We start from the raw sequence: 16663 nt of genomic DNA, 5'->3' as shown, positions 1-16663 counted from the left end.
CTGATCATATTCTGCAAGTCTGTAAATCATTCTAAAACTCTTCATTCAGAAAGACAATGTTCATTTTTTTTTTTTTTTTGCGATACGCGGGCCTCTCACTGTTGTGGCCTCCCCCGCTGCAGAGCACAGGTTCCGGACGCACAGGCTCAGCGGCCATGGCTCACGGGCCCAGCCGCTCCACGGCATGTGGGATCTTCCCGGACCGGGGCACGAACCCGTGTCCCCTGCATTGCCAGGCGGACTCTCAACCACTGCGCCACCAGGGAAGCCCACAATGTTCATTTTTTATTAGGCTCTCTGCTAAATGGCTAAATGTGTAAGTCATTTTATACATATACTTCAAACATGCTTCGAGGACAAACGTCTTATAATTAATCCTTCCATTAATAATTAGCTGGGCGTGTTTAGTAAAAGCCTATTAATAACCTTCCTCCAGGGACGTCCCTGGTGGTGCAGTGTTTAAGAATCCGCCTGCCAGTGCAGGGGACACGGGTTTGAGCCCTGGTCCGGGAAGATCCCACGTGCCGCGGAGCAACTAAGCCCGTGCGCCACAACTACCGAGCCGGCGCTCTAGAGCCCACGTGCCACAACTACTGAAGCCCACATGCCTAGAGCCCGCGCTCCGCAACAAGAGAAGCCACCGCAACGAGAAGCCTGAGCCCCGCAACGAAGAGTTGCCCCCACTCGCCCCAACTAGAGAAAGCTTGCGCACAGCAACGAAGACCCAACACAGGCAAATAAATAAATAAATTTATTTAAAAAATAAAATAAAATAACCTTACTCCAGAGGAATTGGTTTCTATCAAATTTATTGATGTGCGGGCTTCCCTGGTGGCGCAGTGGTTGCGAGTCCGCCTGCCGATGCAGGGGACGCGGGTTCGTGCCCCGGTCCGGGAAGATCCCACATGCCACGGAGTGGCTGGGCCCGTGAGCCATGGCCGCGGAGCCTGCGCGTCTGGAGCCTGTGCTCCGCAATGGGAGAGGCCACAGCAGTGAGAGGCCCACGTACCACAAAAAAAAAAAAAAAAAAAAAATTTATTGATGTGGGAGGGTAGGGAGGATAAAATATTTCATATTTACAATAAATAAAATAAAATATAAAATAATAAAATATTTCATATTTACACCTCTATTTCTTACATTACGTAAAGCATTCAAAGGTAGGGGCTGCAGTGGTCTCATTCTGCTATACTTTTCTCAAGGCATCTACTGTAACATTTGACATAATTATTTGCATAAATCTTTCAACCCTAGAAATGTCTTAAGAGATCAATACTGACTCTATTTTGAGTGATTGCTATGGATGAAATATATTTCATCCAAAATATATGGATGAAAAAACATTTAGTTGATTGTTTCCATTAATACAAATTTTGAGCACATACCATATAGAAGCAACCCTACCAAACTCTGGAGGAAAACAAAGATGGATAAGACATGATATCTGTTTTCATAGATCTCATAATCTATTGGGAGAGACAGATTGACAGACTACTCACAACAAACTGGCACAAAACGGCCTACATACCTACTATAGAACAAAAGCACAAACACTAAACAGAGGCAAATTTTTTCTTTTAAATCAAAGTTCTTTGAAATCTTAAGCCTAAATTCTTTCTTTCCATAGTCTTTGATCAGCAATGTGCTTTGAAATCCCAGGACCAGGAGCCAGACCAGCCAGAATCCTGAGTAGTCAAGAGCTTTAAGACCTTAAGGCCAGAACCCAGTATCACCCCAAAACTCTGGAGAGGAAAGTACACTGAAATTACAAATTCCTGGTCCTTTCTCTACCTTCTGCCTGACTGGAACATCCTTTGAGATCATAAGCTTGGCTTCTTTGTCTACACACAATCTTTGAAGGTGCTCACATGTACCAATTCGCCTGGCATACTGTCAATTTATACCTTTTGCTCCAGTGTAATTATGATAACCCCTTTCCTCTCTGATTTGGATGACAAATTATACAGTCACAGAACTGATCAACAAAGTATTCTGCAGTCCCAAGCCCAGGATCCTAACTACCCACAATTCTTTTTTTTTTTTTTATTCAACCCACATTTATTTATTTATTTTTTAAACATCTTTATTGGAGTATAATTGCTTTACAATGGTGTGTTAGTTTCTGCTTTATAACAAAGTGAATCAGCTATACATATACATATATCCCCATATCGCCTCCCTTTTGCTTCTCCCTCCCACCTTTCCTATCCCACCCCTCTAGGTGGTCACAAAGCACCGAGCTGATCTCCCTATGCTATGCAGCTGCTTCCCACTAGCTATCTATTTTACATTTGGTAGTGTATATATGTCCATGCCACTCTCTCACTTCATCCCAGCTTACCCTTCCCCCTTCCCGTGTCCTCAAGTCCATTCTCTACATCTGCATCTTTATTCCTGTCCTGCCCCTAGGTTCTTCATAACTTTTTTTTTTTTTTTAGATTCCATATATATGTGTTAGCATACGGTATTTGTTTTTCTCTTTCTGACTTACTTCACTCTGTATGACAGACTCTAGGTCCATCCACCTCACTACAAATCACTCAATTTCGTTTCTTTTTATGGCTGAGTATAAAATATGGAACACTTCATGAATTTGCGTGTCATCCTTGCACAGGGGCCATGCTAACCTTCTCTGAGTCGTTCCAATTTTTAGTATATGTGCTGCCGGAGAGAGCACCACAATTCTTAAGTAATAAATTACTCTAAGATCCAAATTTCAGGGGTTTTTTTTCTATCCACATACTCTATCACCAAAAAGGTATTTGTGTGCAAAAGTCAATATTTTCATAAGTGATTACAGCTGAACATTAGCTGATAACTGTTTTACCTTTTGATGCCACTGGAAATACAGAGACAGCAAATAAACTAAAGTGAGATCAATATATATTTGAATGTGTGCACCTTGAAATCCACTACGGATAGCTTAAAAATACCATTTATATATTGTATACCTGTTTATTGGTATCAGCCACGGTTTCATCCTGAAGAAACTCACTTGGTACCTCAAGTTTTATTAAAAAACGAGCTAAATATGCTCTTTTCTTCAGTTCATTAGTCCTCTGAAGAAGCCAGTGGAGCACTGGGTAAATCACAGGTTTACTTCCAATCACCAGACCCTGACGAAAGTTACTCCTATAAAAAGAAAATAAACACACACGCACACACAGAGGCTTATAAGTAAACCTTGAAAAGAGGTAACATTTGCTCAAAATCCAATTTACAATTTCCTGATTGCTTTCCATGATTATTTTAAAAAGATAAAACCAAGGCTAATCTAAAGTCAGTCTGCACATTAACAATAATCATAAAATTAGGCCTTTAATATATCACTGGAATATACAGGGAGGTTGTTTTGGAACCATTAACCGGTACAGTCAGCCTAAATACTTCACTTCATTGACTGGACAGGTTTAAGTCATTGTTTTTGTCTAGGATGGCAGATAAATGATAAAATGGAATCATGGATTTGCCTGACTTTTCTGATTAAGAGAAAGAACTGACTCACTTAAGACTCCTGCATGACAAAATAACATTAAGAATTCAAGATTATTTTGAAATTCAGTGATTTTCTGAGGCCACTGACTTAGGGAAAACAGGTATTGCCAGAAAGACTGACTGTGAAGGTTTGGATATTAAAGCACAGCTCTAAGAAAGCAACACTTGATCAGATTCTTACATGTCCGTGGCATTTCCTGGAGGTTTGTATTTAAGGATACCAAGAAGGCTCAACATCCTTTTGGCTGTCTGCTCTGGCATCTCCTCTCTGATATCAACAACTTGCTAAAAAAGAAATTGAAAAAATGTTATTATTGTGTATCTAACAAAGTACAATATTTAAACTCACTGACAAAATTGTTCTGCTAGAGCATAACAGTCACAATGGTCTCTTCAAAAACAGATTAAGTATGGAGGCCCCCAGATTCCAAGTGAGGGTACATACAAGTACAATCAGGATTCATATTAAGAAGGTCAAGCTTAAAAAAGTCTCAGTGGAAAAGGCCAGTGTATGAGAGACATGAGCCAACTTGCAACACAATTAAACCTTTCGTAAAAGCATCTTCATTCCAGGACCAAATCTATTTATGTTTGGAAGTAGACAAATAATTTCTAAATAAGGTACAAGTAGATAATTTAGTTTTTGAGCTATTAAGAAACCTTAAAGATCATCTACTATCTACAGCTTTACAGGCATGGAAAATTAGGCCCAGAGAGGTTAAATAATTTGCCCTAGATGCACAGATATTTAATGGCAGAAACTGGCCTTCTTGCCACCCTTTTCATCACAGAGAAAAAGAAAACTCTTACCTTTGGGTCAATCTCAGCCAGAACATCACTGAGAACTTGTAATAGTTGCATTGGCTCCAGGGAATCAAATGTGATTAAGTTATAGTTCTTCCTAAAAGGCTCCTTATTGAGATTGTCCACGATGAATTTGATTTGATCACTCATAATTAGGTCTTATAATTTATACTAAAGAGTAAAAATACAGAAAAAAATTCCTCAATATTGGTAACAAAAGTTCTGTATTAACAAAAAACAGTCAACAGAAAGTCAGTATTAAGTTCATAGGAAGTAGGCATGGGAAGTATTCTACATGGCATATAAAATGCTGTGAAGGGGTTATTTTGTTGAAAGAAAAAGAGTATGCAGACTTTCTTAGGAATGCTACAGTACATACTGTTAATATTTAATGACCTGTTTTTGTATATGCATCTGATAGCAATCATCTGAATTAACATTGAATTAATGTGGACAAATGAATACAAAATCCACCGACATTAACATTTCTCCCACTCAGCTTCACAATTTCTACCTAGAGGTAAAAACTTGTTAGCCTGTAAACATACTTCTAATATATATATTTTTTTAATTAGCAGCCCACATTAATCCAAATTACCAATTTCTCTGGAAAATCAGATCTGGCAACCCTGGACCCACTAGGTACATGGCCACAACCACCTGAAGCTGGGTAGAGGCTGCAAGCTTCAGCCTTGGGGGTGCACTCTTTGGTTTTGTTTTGGGTTTCCTCCACCAGGTACTCTTCACACATTGATGCATCAACTCTGCCACCCTTGAGTAATTAAGGCCTTCATTTCCTTTGCCTTCAATAGTTCCAGTCTCTGCCTCTCCCATTCCAAATCATTTTGTAGGCGTCTCATTGCCTACAAAATAAAGTCCAAACTTCTTGGATTTTGAGACCCTTTAAGATCTAGCTCAATTTACAGTTTCTCAATATTATTTCCAATTGTTACCTTACACCCTTTCAAACTTCAGCTGACTGAAATAAGCACTGCTCCCTAAATAGCTTTTCCATCTCTGCCTTCAGTTAATGCTGTTTTTTCTGCCTAGGACTGTTCTCCCTTTCCCCCGTCTCCAGAGGTGCAAATCCTAACCATGTTTCAAGCCCTGCCCTCCAAATCCAAGTTCCTCTAGGAGATCTTTCTCAAGTTATCCCCCAGTTCTGCATCAGAATAGCAACATTTGCCCTCCAAGCTGACCACTTTATCTGCACTGCTCTCCTGGAGTTACTTTTCCGTTCTGTACTAGTTACTTACCGACAGTTTCTCTTCTCTACTAAACTGTAAATTCCATGAGGACATATCTGTGCCTAATTCTATCTCTGAATATCCACTGCATCTAAAACAGTGACTTCTTCCACTAGACTGAATTTGTTCACAGGCCCAAGGCCAGAAAATAAGCATAAGCCTAAATAGAGTGGCAGTGAGGAAGATCATAACTTTTTAAAAAATTGATTACCTGATTATTTAACTGCTGAAACAGTTTAACCAAGGCTATTAGTGTTTCTTGCACACAGATATCACTTGTTTAGTATGAGAAAAAGTGGTAGAAATTTGCAGACAGGCAATTTTTTAGAGTAGCTATTTTTAAAAATGAATTAAAAAATGAACTACTAAAAAAAGAAATAAAGAGGGCTTCCCTGGTGGCGCAGTGATTGAGAGTCCGCCTGCCGATGCAGGGGACACGGGTTCGTGCCCACGAACACGGTCCAGGAGGATCCCACATGCCGCGGAGCGGCTGGGCCCGTGAGCCGTGGCCGCTGGGGCTGCGCGTCTGGAGCCTGTGCTCCGCAATGGGGGAGGCCACGGCAGTGGGAGGCCCGCGTACCGCAAAAAAAAAAAAAAAAAGAGAAATAAATACTTCAGTGCTCCCTAATAGCGCCTAACCATGAAATGAAGAGATGCTATTTTATTTAAGACATTCATTGGAGCTGCATGCACCTTGCTCTGAAATAGGTTTTTTAAAGTGGGTGGGTGGAGCTAGATACCTAACATTGAAATGTAAAAATATTATCATTTCCTCATAAGTATGATAAAATTATGAGTAAATGATTATTTTTGAAAAATAAGCCAAAAGATGGTAGAAAAGATAACCAATGTGGTTTAAAATTTTGAGGTTTCCTCCATACTGTTTCCTTTAAGCTATAAAAGGAAAACTTTACATAAATGAAATAAAAATCCACACTGGAGATGCAAATTTTCCACTGTTGAAAGTATTTTAAGTATAAGTCCACGTCACAACCTTCACACACAGATATATTAATTTTTAACTATTTAGAAATTATATACATGTAGAAATTACACATACACAAAACGTAACATATACACACAGATATATATTCTTTTTTCCCTTCCCAAAACCAGAATACTTGGACAAACAAGTAAAACGTTCCCAGGAGACAAAGATGTACTGAACAGGTAGGTTGTCTGTGCCCAGTGGGCTCTGCGCTCTAAAATTAGCAAAAGCAATCACTCTCCCTCTTCCAAAGGAAAGTCGCCACACTAATTCACAAGCACTCACCCACATAAGAACCCGAGAGGGTGGGGGAGAAGAACTGAAACCAGGACATGCGTTTATTTGGCACAACTCGGCACAGAAACGACGCTGCCCTGGTCCCAGGCTGGCACGCACGCTGGACCAGCAGCCTCCCAAGATTCCCCAAAATAGTATCTCCCCCACCCCCTCACGCCCCGGGGTTCGCGAGAGCGGACAGAGGACCCCACGTCAGACCCAGGCACCTCGCGAGGGCTGCTCTGGGCTCCCCTGCGGTTCATCCCGCGGGGGAGCCGCCCGGATCACTGCGAGGCACCACAGGGGCCGACCCCCGATGTTGGGGTTGAACTGCTGCTACCCCTCCGTTCTCGAGGTGCTGCACTGGGAAAGGAAGGAGTTCTCTCCTACTTAGGGGTTTGGGGGAGCTTCCGACCGCGGCTTGGCGAAGTTACCTCAAATTCTCCTCACGAAACCACTTCCCCCCCCGGAGGCATCCGGGCTCTAGTGAGTTCCTAGAGACGAGCTCCTTGGCAACGGTTGCTAGGCCGTGGACACATCACTTCCGGGGGCGGGAGGGTCGGCGCGTTTCCGCGAGGCCCCGGGCGCGCGCTCTGTGGCCAAGGCCCTGGAGGCGAAAGAAGGAGGGAGGGGGCCCCACCTGCAAACTAGGTTCACAATTTCTGAGCCACTGCGGACAGCTTAGAGAGTTGCGGGTTGTTACCGTGGCAATAAACTTTCCCCAGCGTCCTGCAGTTTGCAGTTTACGAAACACTCTCTTCGTTTTTCACCCATGTTAAATTCGTGTGCTCTTTCCTCCTTCCCTCCTTCCTGCTTTCCTTCCCTCCTTCCTTCACCAAACATCGGTGATGACATCTTTGAGGCAGGGCCAGTGGGATTTGGGTTGAGAAAGCATTTAGCCTGGGCTTCAAATTTAGATTTTTGACATAAGTATCTCCAAATTAGGTTACACGTAGGAACAATTGTAGTCTCTTCTGTGAATTGTAGATTAACAGAAGGCACATTCATCATAGAGATGTCAGCTTCTTTGTCACATTATTGGGCCACATAGCCCGTACTGGGAATTAATTTTTTTCATCCAGAGTTTCTTTAATATTCTGAGAGCCTAAAAAAAAAAAGGAAATGGCCTAAGGCTCTCTTTGGCTTCTGAGAGTCTATTTTTAGGCACCTGCAGAAATGAATATAGTTCTTACATTTTCATGCGGTTCACGTTCTACGAGGTAGGCGTGGGGGGCGGAGATCTTCATGTCTAGATCACAGAGGAGGCCAGGAAGACTGGAGCCGAGAGAATCCCGGGACTGCACTAACTGGCTTCAGGGGAGAGTTTAATTGATGAATGGTATTTTGAACTGCCCCTATTAGGGTGGAAACCACTGTACTCCGTGATGTCAGCTGGCAATGGAGAAATGAGAAGAAAAAAAAATGAAATTCCTCACACCCTGAAAACTTAGTTGCCTGCTCAAACATCTTGGAAGAAACCAACTACAGATTTAGCATCAGACTTACAAAATAAAGCAAGACAAAACAAAAAAAATTCCATATTAGGCATCTCCTGTAGGCCCTGCTCTTTGCTGGCTGCTGGGGATGCAGTGGAAGGCAGGGAATTACCTGGCCCCTGTCCTCACGGAGCTGACAGTCTATGCAAGAAGAGAGACAATTGAACAGGCAACACCAATATAACTATGACAAATGCTATAAAGAAGGACCCAATGATGAGAGAGTCCAGATGAAGGGTCACAAGTTTATTTGGAGCTGAAGGGATTGTACTGTTAGGAGAGGTTCCATCGGACAATGTGACGTTTAAGGGTCAGTAAAAATTAGCCAAACAAGAAAGGGGAGGGTTTTTTGGGCAGAGGGAACAAAACATTCCAAGATGGGTACATTGCTGGCTGCAGGGCGCTTGGAGGGAAACTAAGGCAGGTCCCAGCTCACAGATGCTCAAGACTAGTTGGAGGAGGCAACACTTAAAACCTTGAAAAATTAAATAACTCTGAGAGAAACAATAAAAGGTGCAAACAAGGGATTGTATAATTACTTGATCCTATTGCGTGTGTTAGGAGATTCTCCTGGCTCCCTGGATTTGGGTATTGGATTGCCATTGTATGGCCTCACGTGAGATTTCTTTTCCTCATCTCTAAAATGTGGCTATAATAATACGAGGATTACATGAGTCGATATGGGTTAAGCGATTAGAACAGTGCCCGATACTGGAAGAGCTAAGGACATTTTACCTTTTTTGTCCCCTTTTTTTTAAAAAAATGAGATGGTTAGATTTGCTCCTTCTATAGTCTAAAGATGTCAGCTATACAAAGGTAAGAGTGGCTTTTCTAGTAGTTTTTAGTTCCTCCTCTGCCTGTTGCTGCTATTACAGTTATAAGAACGTGTCAATTCAAGTAAGCAATGGAATCTACTCTTTGCACTCAAACTTGATTTTGTGCTTAATATGATTGCTCTGGAACACAGGAAAGAATTGGAAGCCAGTCTGCATGCTTCCTGGGATCCATATACTGAGAAGCTTATATTCCAATCTGGAGCAAAGAAGAGAGACACTGAGCAGCCTTGCACATGTTGGGTCCCTGCCTATCTATCAGACCCACACACAGACCAAAGGAAGACTTGTAACCACTTGTAACCACCCCTTGATTCATTTAAGATAAAAAGATTCATTGAGGTATCCAAGAAGAGCTTACCAAGCAACAATTTCACAACAGTGGAGGCATTGCTGAGTACATCCCAAGCTTAGCCACACACACGAAGGCTTTTTTTTCCTTAGATGCTTTACTGAGTCTTCCTTGTAAACCCCCAAAGCTGCCTCTTGGCTGAACTATAGTTGACACTTTTAACAGGTGAAGGGAAGCCTCAGTCATGTGAGACAGCCTCTCTGAAAGATTCCCACTCCTACCCTGACTCTTTTTTTTAATAGCTTATTAAGATATAATCCACATACATACAATCCACCCATTTAAAATATACAATTCAGTTGCTTTTAGCATCTTTACAGAGTTGTGCAACCATTACCACTATCTAATCCAAGAACATTTCATTACCCCAAAAAGAAACCCCATTCCCTTTAGCCATCATCTCCCAGTTTGCTTAATGTGATTAAGCAAACCCACCACCACTTCTCAGCCCCTGGCAACCATTAATCTGCTTTCCTTCTTTATGGACTTGCCTTTTCTGGACATTTCATATAAATGGAATCATAAAATATGTGGCTCTTTGTGTCTGGCTTCTTTCACTTAGTTGTAATATTTTCAAGGTTCATCCAAGTTGTAGCACATATCGGTACTTCATTCCACTTTATGGTAGAATAATATTTCATTGTATGGATTTTTGTTCATCCATTTATCTATTAATAGACATTTGGATTGTTTCCACCTTTGGGCTATAAAAAACAGTGCTGCTATGAACATTCATGTACATAACTCCACTGTCTAAAGCACTTCCATTAGCTAAGTCAGGTAAGCAAGGTATGCACATCAGGGACATGGGTAAATGGAGGGGTGGCCTTTCTTGGATTTGTCTTTTCCTTTCAATTCTTGTTAATTTTGGCTTCTTGGGTGCTCATGGTTGCAGACTATGGGATCTAAGATATGGATTCTTTAGCAGTTTTTGGTTGTAAAATCAGACTGTTGTTGAAACATACTCTACCCTTGCTACCAAAGCACTAAAAGAAAATGCTGTTATTTGGTATTATCCTTTAAATGTTCACCAGCCACCAGTGGAGGAGAAGGTGGGGAGGAGTGCGGAGGAGATGAGAGAGAAACTGGAAGCTGCCCCTTCTAGCTCCCTTATTTAACCTTATAGATACTGCAAAGACCATCCACAGTTGTGAACCTCTGCTCTGGTTATTCAGAGGGGAAAAAAAAATCACTCCTGGTCAAGTGTTTTTTCAAGACTGAGTTTAGTACTAGATAAAAAAAATAAGGAGAATGGTCATTATTTCATGTAATTGTAAAGTCCAAGGAAATCACTACCTTCAGGTATGGTTTGATCCAGGAGCTCAGTGATGTCATCTTAACTTTCTTTCTCCCTCCATCTTCCTGTCTCTCGTCCCCACTTTTCTCTGAATGGGCTGTTAGGAGCAAGAGGCTTACATTCTTCAAGCATAGCATCCTCAATAAAAGTAGAATCTTTGCTTCAATAGTTCCAGCAATTTCCCAGTGCAAATTCTCATTGGTCTGAAATGTGTCAGATTATTCTTGAATCAATTGTTATGACTCTGCTGGACACAGTAATTGATTGGGTAAGGGTGGTTTCCCAAAAGAAAGGGCTGGATTTTCTTACCAGAGGTAGAGACACTGTGCAAACAAGAACAACAGATGTCCCGTTCAGGTGGTCAGGGAAGGTGGTTAAATCTCAAAAGTTGGGTAAGCAAAACCAGAAATGAGTCTGCTTATTGTGGAGAGTTTGTGTGTTAGTGCGAACCTTCTCCCTGATTTCCTTCCAACAAATTATCTTTCTTCAATGCAGACTCCCATCATGGGCCAAATGAGGTCTTGGGATAATAGCAGACCTTCCAAATCCCTGTAAAAATCTGAGGATGCCATGAACTTAATGTCTCCAGCCCCTTCTTATTTCAGAACTTTCAAACAAGAACTTTCCTGTGCAGAGTACAGGGAAGCCAAGCCAATTTTCTGTTTTTGGTATTAAATTTAGACCTTTCATCCTGACCATGAGATATTTCTGGATTCTGCATGAGTATTCAGCGAATGCCAGTGTTCAAGATGCTATCCCATCTGGGGCTACTCTGCACACTGCCCACTTTATCTCATTCTTTTAAAACTGGGAAAAATGACCCAGACATAGGAACAAATTCAGAAGTAGGTTATTCCGTTATCCATTAATTGTCATTTAATGCCTTTGCCATCTAGGTTATTTGGAGATGAAAGAAATTAAATTTAAACCGAAACCTGAATTGAGCTTTGCAGAGACGCTAAATTGTCTCTGCTCTGGCAATTTAATCTTGTGGGTATGTTTAGCAGCAGAATCTGCTTTCCTAAAATGTTAAAAGGTAAATAATATGTGAAAAGTTAAACTGCATGGATGGGATTCCAGAGGTCTTATTAAATGCGTGCCTGGTACTACATTTTTGTCAAATGGTTTTTTAAAATGGATTTTGTGAGATTAATGGGTAATGTAGAGGAGCCAAAATAATATGCAATTCATATTAGTTCTTTGGTTATAATTATGGGCTGAAAAATAGAATGCACCTAACATTCTTACTGTGCTCAAATAATAATTATAGCATCACTTATTGAGCGCTTACTGTATGTCAGGGACTTTGTCAAATTCTTCACGTATGTGTCAGAATTTATTAAAATGTTAATTTATGTGTGTACTCCTTCTGTTTCCCCTCCTCTTGAAGCAATTTGCATTGCCTTGAGTTTTACAGGCTGAAATTAGAAACAGTACTTATGCCTTTTGTAAAGGTCTGAAGTCTTTAGAGGAGCTTATACTGGTTGTCCTCAAGGGGGGAGTGGAGAGGAAAGTTCCTATTAGAGTAAGAAGAGAGTAGAGAGATGCTAAGAAGATTGGGAAAGGATCACAGGTGGTAAGTTTGGGGCAGCTCTTGAGGAGGCCACACCATCAGTCCGGTGGCTTCCAGTGTGGCCCAAGCTTTCCTTGCCCCAGGTCTGACATGGAAGCATCAATGCCATTGGACCTAAAAGGACCAGGCAGCCTGGGATGATGGGTGGGTGACCAAGCAAGCACCACGATGGGCCATCAGCAGAAGACTGCAAGTGATTCTCTGAGGCCTTGTCACTGCAAAAGAACCCAGAGACTTGCAGCCCCCAGGAAGTGTGTGAGGGAGAGATGCTCAGTAATGACAGGATGGGGGCTCAGAGTTGGATTTCAGTTGATTATAAAATAATATACTTCCTCTAGCAAATCTGAGTTGTGAACTAAAATGGGTGACCTCTGCATCAGTCAGCTTCCTGGCAGGATAAAGATGGCACATTCTGGACAACTGATGAGAGCTTAATAAAGGACTATGTATAAAGGTGTGGGCGGGGTTTAGGGAAACCAGCAAGGGTCCAGCAACAAAGGCAGCTATTGCATCCCTAAACCTGAAGCAGCCAGAGAAGGGAACAGGCACCAGAAGCCCAACACAGCAGCTGTATGGAAAAGGTTACCCAACAGGAGCCTTTAGATACAGCCAGTCTTGAACTCACTCTCCTTCCACTCTCTGATCTCCTGCCTGGCCTCCCCTTGGCTAAACCCAACAGGGAACCAAAGGAGCAGGCAACCCCTTGAAGACCATCCATGCAGACTGGCCTCCCAAGGGAGAAAATGGCAGAGTGGGGATCTGGAGGGGCAGATGGACTGAATTATAAATTGAATTATACAGTCAAAATGATGGGCAGGAAGGCCCTGTGAGGCCACCCAAGCCACCGCCGCATCTCTAAGCTTCCCTGGTTCTCCAGCTGAAGATCTAGGCATCGCTGGAGTTAGGTCTAATTCTATTTCTGCACACTGCCCACACCCACGTCACCTCATTTAATCTTCACAATAGGTCTGCAAGGACAGTATTGCTTTTTCCATTTTGTAATTAAGGAAACTGAGTCCTGGAGAGTTAATAGAGGGCCCAAGGTCACATAGCCAGCAGCTGGCTGAGCCAAGATTCACACACAGGTCTCCCTGATCCCAAAGCCATTTACACCAACCCACTAAACTGTCTCAAAACTGGCTCAGCGGAGTCTGGAAGAAGGATCATAAATCAGGCCGCTGAGGCAAAGTGATTTTCTGTGTGAGGCAGAGGGATTTTCTATGTGTGAGGGCCAGGGTTAACATGCTATCTGGCTTTCTCTGCCTACAAGGGCTTTGCCAAGGAAACTCTTTTCTTTCCCAGGTAGGGCTAGTGGTTTGAAATCCAAGCGCTTACCCTGGAATCAAAGAGGGAGAAGATGGAGAGAAAACACTTGGCTGATGATGGGAAAAAAGTGTATTTTCATTTCAGATGCCTTTCAAGTTCTTTTTTTTCCAGCTGAGTGTTGGTGTATTTATAGAATTCAGGGGGAGTATTTAAGGGTAACCAGCAGTGGAGCTGCATTTTGGGACATCAGGAAGCTCAGAATCATGCAGGAAAATGTTGATGGGGTGGGACAAGAAAAGGCCAGGAGCAGCAGGGCACAAATCTTCTTCTTCATGTTGTCAAGACCTTTTCTCCCTTCTGGGATGATGACGTCAAATCAAGGTCTATAAGAGTGCTATAGATGGAATATAGAATCAAAATGACGGGCAAACGGATGGAAGGCTGAACAATTTGTGGTATAAACATACGGCAGAATATTATTCAGCCATAAAAAGAAATGAAGTATGAATACATGTTGCAACAGGGATGAACCTTGAAAACACCTTAAGTGAAAGAAGCTAGACACAAAAGGCCACATATTGTATGATTCCATTTATATGAAATATCTAGAAAAGCCAAATCCATAGGACAGAATGCAAGCTGGTGATTGCCAGGGGCTGGGGCGGTGGTGGGGGTGGGAGAATGTGGAGCAAAGGCTTCAAGGGTATGGGATTTTCTTTGAGGACGATGGAAACCTGGAAATAGACAGAGGTAGTGGTTGCACAATACTGTGAATGTACCAAATGCCACTGAATTTTCCCTTTAAAAAGGTTAATTTTATGTTATGTGAATCTCACCTCAATTTTTTAAAAAAATGATGGGCAGTCAGGCCCTTAGGAGGTCACCCCAAGTCTTCCAAGCTGTGTTTGCTCCCTATGGTTGAAGTTCCAGGAGCTGCATGATATAAGGTCTGATTTCATTCTAGGTTTCCCTTCTCTCTCTACTCCTCCAACCACTGGTTTCCATTCAGTTGCTCAGACAAAACAAACCCATCCCAGCCTCAAGATCTTTGCACTGCTGTTCCTTCTGCCTGGCTGTTCTTTCCCCAGATCTTCACCAGCCTGGCTCTGTCTCCTCAGCCAGGTCACAGCTCAAATGTTAGTTTCTCATCTAACATCTGAGGAGGTCAGGAGGTCTTTCCTGATGCTGTTACTTAAAGTAATACACCCACCAGTCATTCTCCATCATTGTGCTCTGCAGACTGTCTGTTATGGCCCATTAGTGGGTACTGAAATCAGTTTAATCATTAAATCAGTTTAATGTAAATCATGATTGACATTTTTAAAAACTGAAATTAAGTGGAATAGAAAATATCACACAGAATAAGGGTAAATATTTCTTTGACAGAAATATTTTTGCTGCATTCAAACCACTCCAAATTTATTGGCTTAAAAACAATACCTTTTGGGACTTCCCTTGTGGTACAGTGGTTAAGAATCTGCCTGCCAAAGCAGGGGACACAGGTTCGAGTTCTGGAACGGGAAGATCCCACATGCTGTGGAGCAGCTAAGCCCATGCACCACAACTACTGAGCCTGCGCTCTAGAGCCCGCAAGCCACAACTACCAAGCCTGCGTGCCACAGCTACTGAAGCCCATTCTCTGCAACAAGTGAAGCTACCTCCCACCTCAATGAGAAGCCCGCACACCACAACGAAGAGTAGCCCCCGCTGGCCACAACTAGAGAAAGCCCACGCGCAGCAACGAAAACCCAATGCAGCCTAAATAAATAAATAAATAAATATTTTTTTAAAAAACCTTTCCCCCCACAAGTCTGTGGATAAGCTCAGCTGGGCAGTTCTTCTGCTCCATGTGGTATCTCCTGGGTCATCATGTGACTAAGTTAGGCTGGGAGCTTGTCTGGGGCTGGAACATCCAAGATGGCTTCCCTCCTTTCTGGGGCCTCAGTGCCGGCTGCCATTTCTCCCTCGTGTGGACTCTCTCTTTCTCCTTGCGGTGTTTCATCACTCAGTGGTCTAACCTGAGCTTCTTTACATGGCAGCTGGGTACTAATGGCATAAAAGTGAAAGCCACCAGGCCTCTTAAAGCTGAGGCCCAGAACAAGTACAGTGATCATTTCCATTGGTCAAAGCAAGTCATAAGACCCTCTCGGGTGCAGAGTCCTAACCACTGGACTGCCAGGGAATTCCCTAGACTCTACCTATTGACTGGGGAGTGGCATGTGCATACCAGGAATGATGCTTGCCAAACTGCTGGCAGATATCTTCACAGACAATCTACCACAACTGTTCTGTGAAAGTTTCATTTCAGCTTAATGAACATGCATGGGTGTTCACTGGGTCACACAATAAGCATATTTCTTACTGTGAATCACAGTCAAAAGGTTTAAAAAACACACTTCTTCCACATCCCTTTTTTAATATCTTCCATAGCACTTAGTACTCTCAGAACTTAATTTACTTTATTATGTCACCCCCATGAGAATATAAGCTCTCTGAGGGCTTGTCTGTCTTGTTCACTGCTATATCCCCAGCACCTGTCAGGGCCTGGCACCTAATCGGTGCTTAATAAACATCTGTTGTTGTTGAATAGGTAGTAAGAGTTATTATTAGGTGCTGAGCAGTTAAAAGAATTATCTCATTTAATTCGTTTAACACATTTGAGCTCCTACTGTGTGCTGGTGAGACAACAGTGAACAAAACAGACAATAATTGCTGCCACAGAGTTTACATTAGACTAAGATACTAGAGTATTGAGTAGATTTGTTGATGTTATTTTGACAGATAAGGAAACTGAGAGTCAGAGGACTCAGTCAATTTACCCAAGGTCACATAGCTAATAATTTCACCCTGATACCTGGCTCTTCTCTACCCTGCCGCAGAGGCTGGGCTTTGCCCAGAGATGGGCCTAAGTGGTTACTGATCTCAATTCCTGCAACTGATTCTCTGAAGGATCAGACATCTTTCTGGGAATCAGGCACAAGGTAGTGGGAAGAGGAGAGTCCCATGACCTCAGGGTCCCTGCCTTCCCCACTCCCT

General features: G+C 42.4%; 1 protein-coding gene and 1 non-coding gene across 8 annotated transcripts in view; both read right to left on the bottom strand.

The window, feature by feature from the left end:
* The window catches only part of IFT81 (intraflagellar transport 81), a 144476-nt gene that overhangs the window by 76921 nt on the left and 50892 nt on the right, over positions 1-16663 (bottom strand). For 2 of the 7 annotated variants that reach the window (XM_073790064.1, XM_073790069.1), the window contains exons 1-5: positions 7245-7396; positions 4306-4470; positions 3677-3780; positions 2952-3132; positions 783-962 (exon numbers count right to left, since the gene is read on the bottom strand). In XM_073790064.1, the coding sequence (XP_073646165.1) occupies positions 783-962; positions 2952-3132; positions 3677-3780; positions 4306-4449 (609 nt within the window). In that variant the 5' untranslated portion in view covers positions 4450-4470; positions 7245-7396. Of the gene's footprint in view, positions 1-782; positions 963-2951; positions 3133-3676; positions 3781-4305; positions 4471-7037; positions 7179-7244; positions 7397-8003; positions 8203-16663 lie in introns of those variants that run through there. The other 5 variants (XM_073790065.1, XM_073790067.1, XM_073790066.1 and 2 more) reach the window with 4 other exon arrangements.
* LOC117307761 (U6 spliceosomal RNA) lies at positions 2570-2677 on the bottom strand. The gene has a single exon (XR_004521640.1). It is a non-coding gene; the product is annotated as a U6 spliceosomal RNA (small nuclear RNA).

The sequence above is a fragment of the Tursiops truncatus genome, chromosome 13 (genome assembly GCF_011762595.2).
Source record: "Tursiops truncatus isolate mTurTru1 chromosome 13, mTurTru1.mat.Y, whole genome shotgun sequence".
NCBI lineage: Eukaryota > Metazoa > Chordata > Mammalia > Artiodactyla > Delphinidae > Tursiops > Tursiops truncatus.
This window is presented reverse-complemented; position numbering and strand designations above follow the sequence as displayed.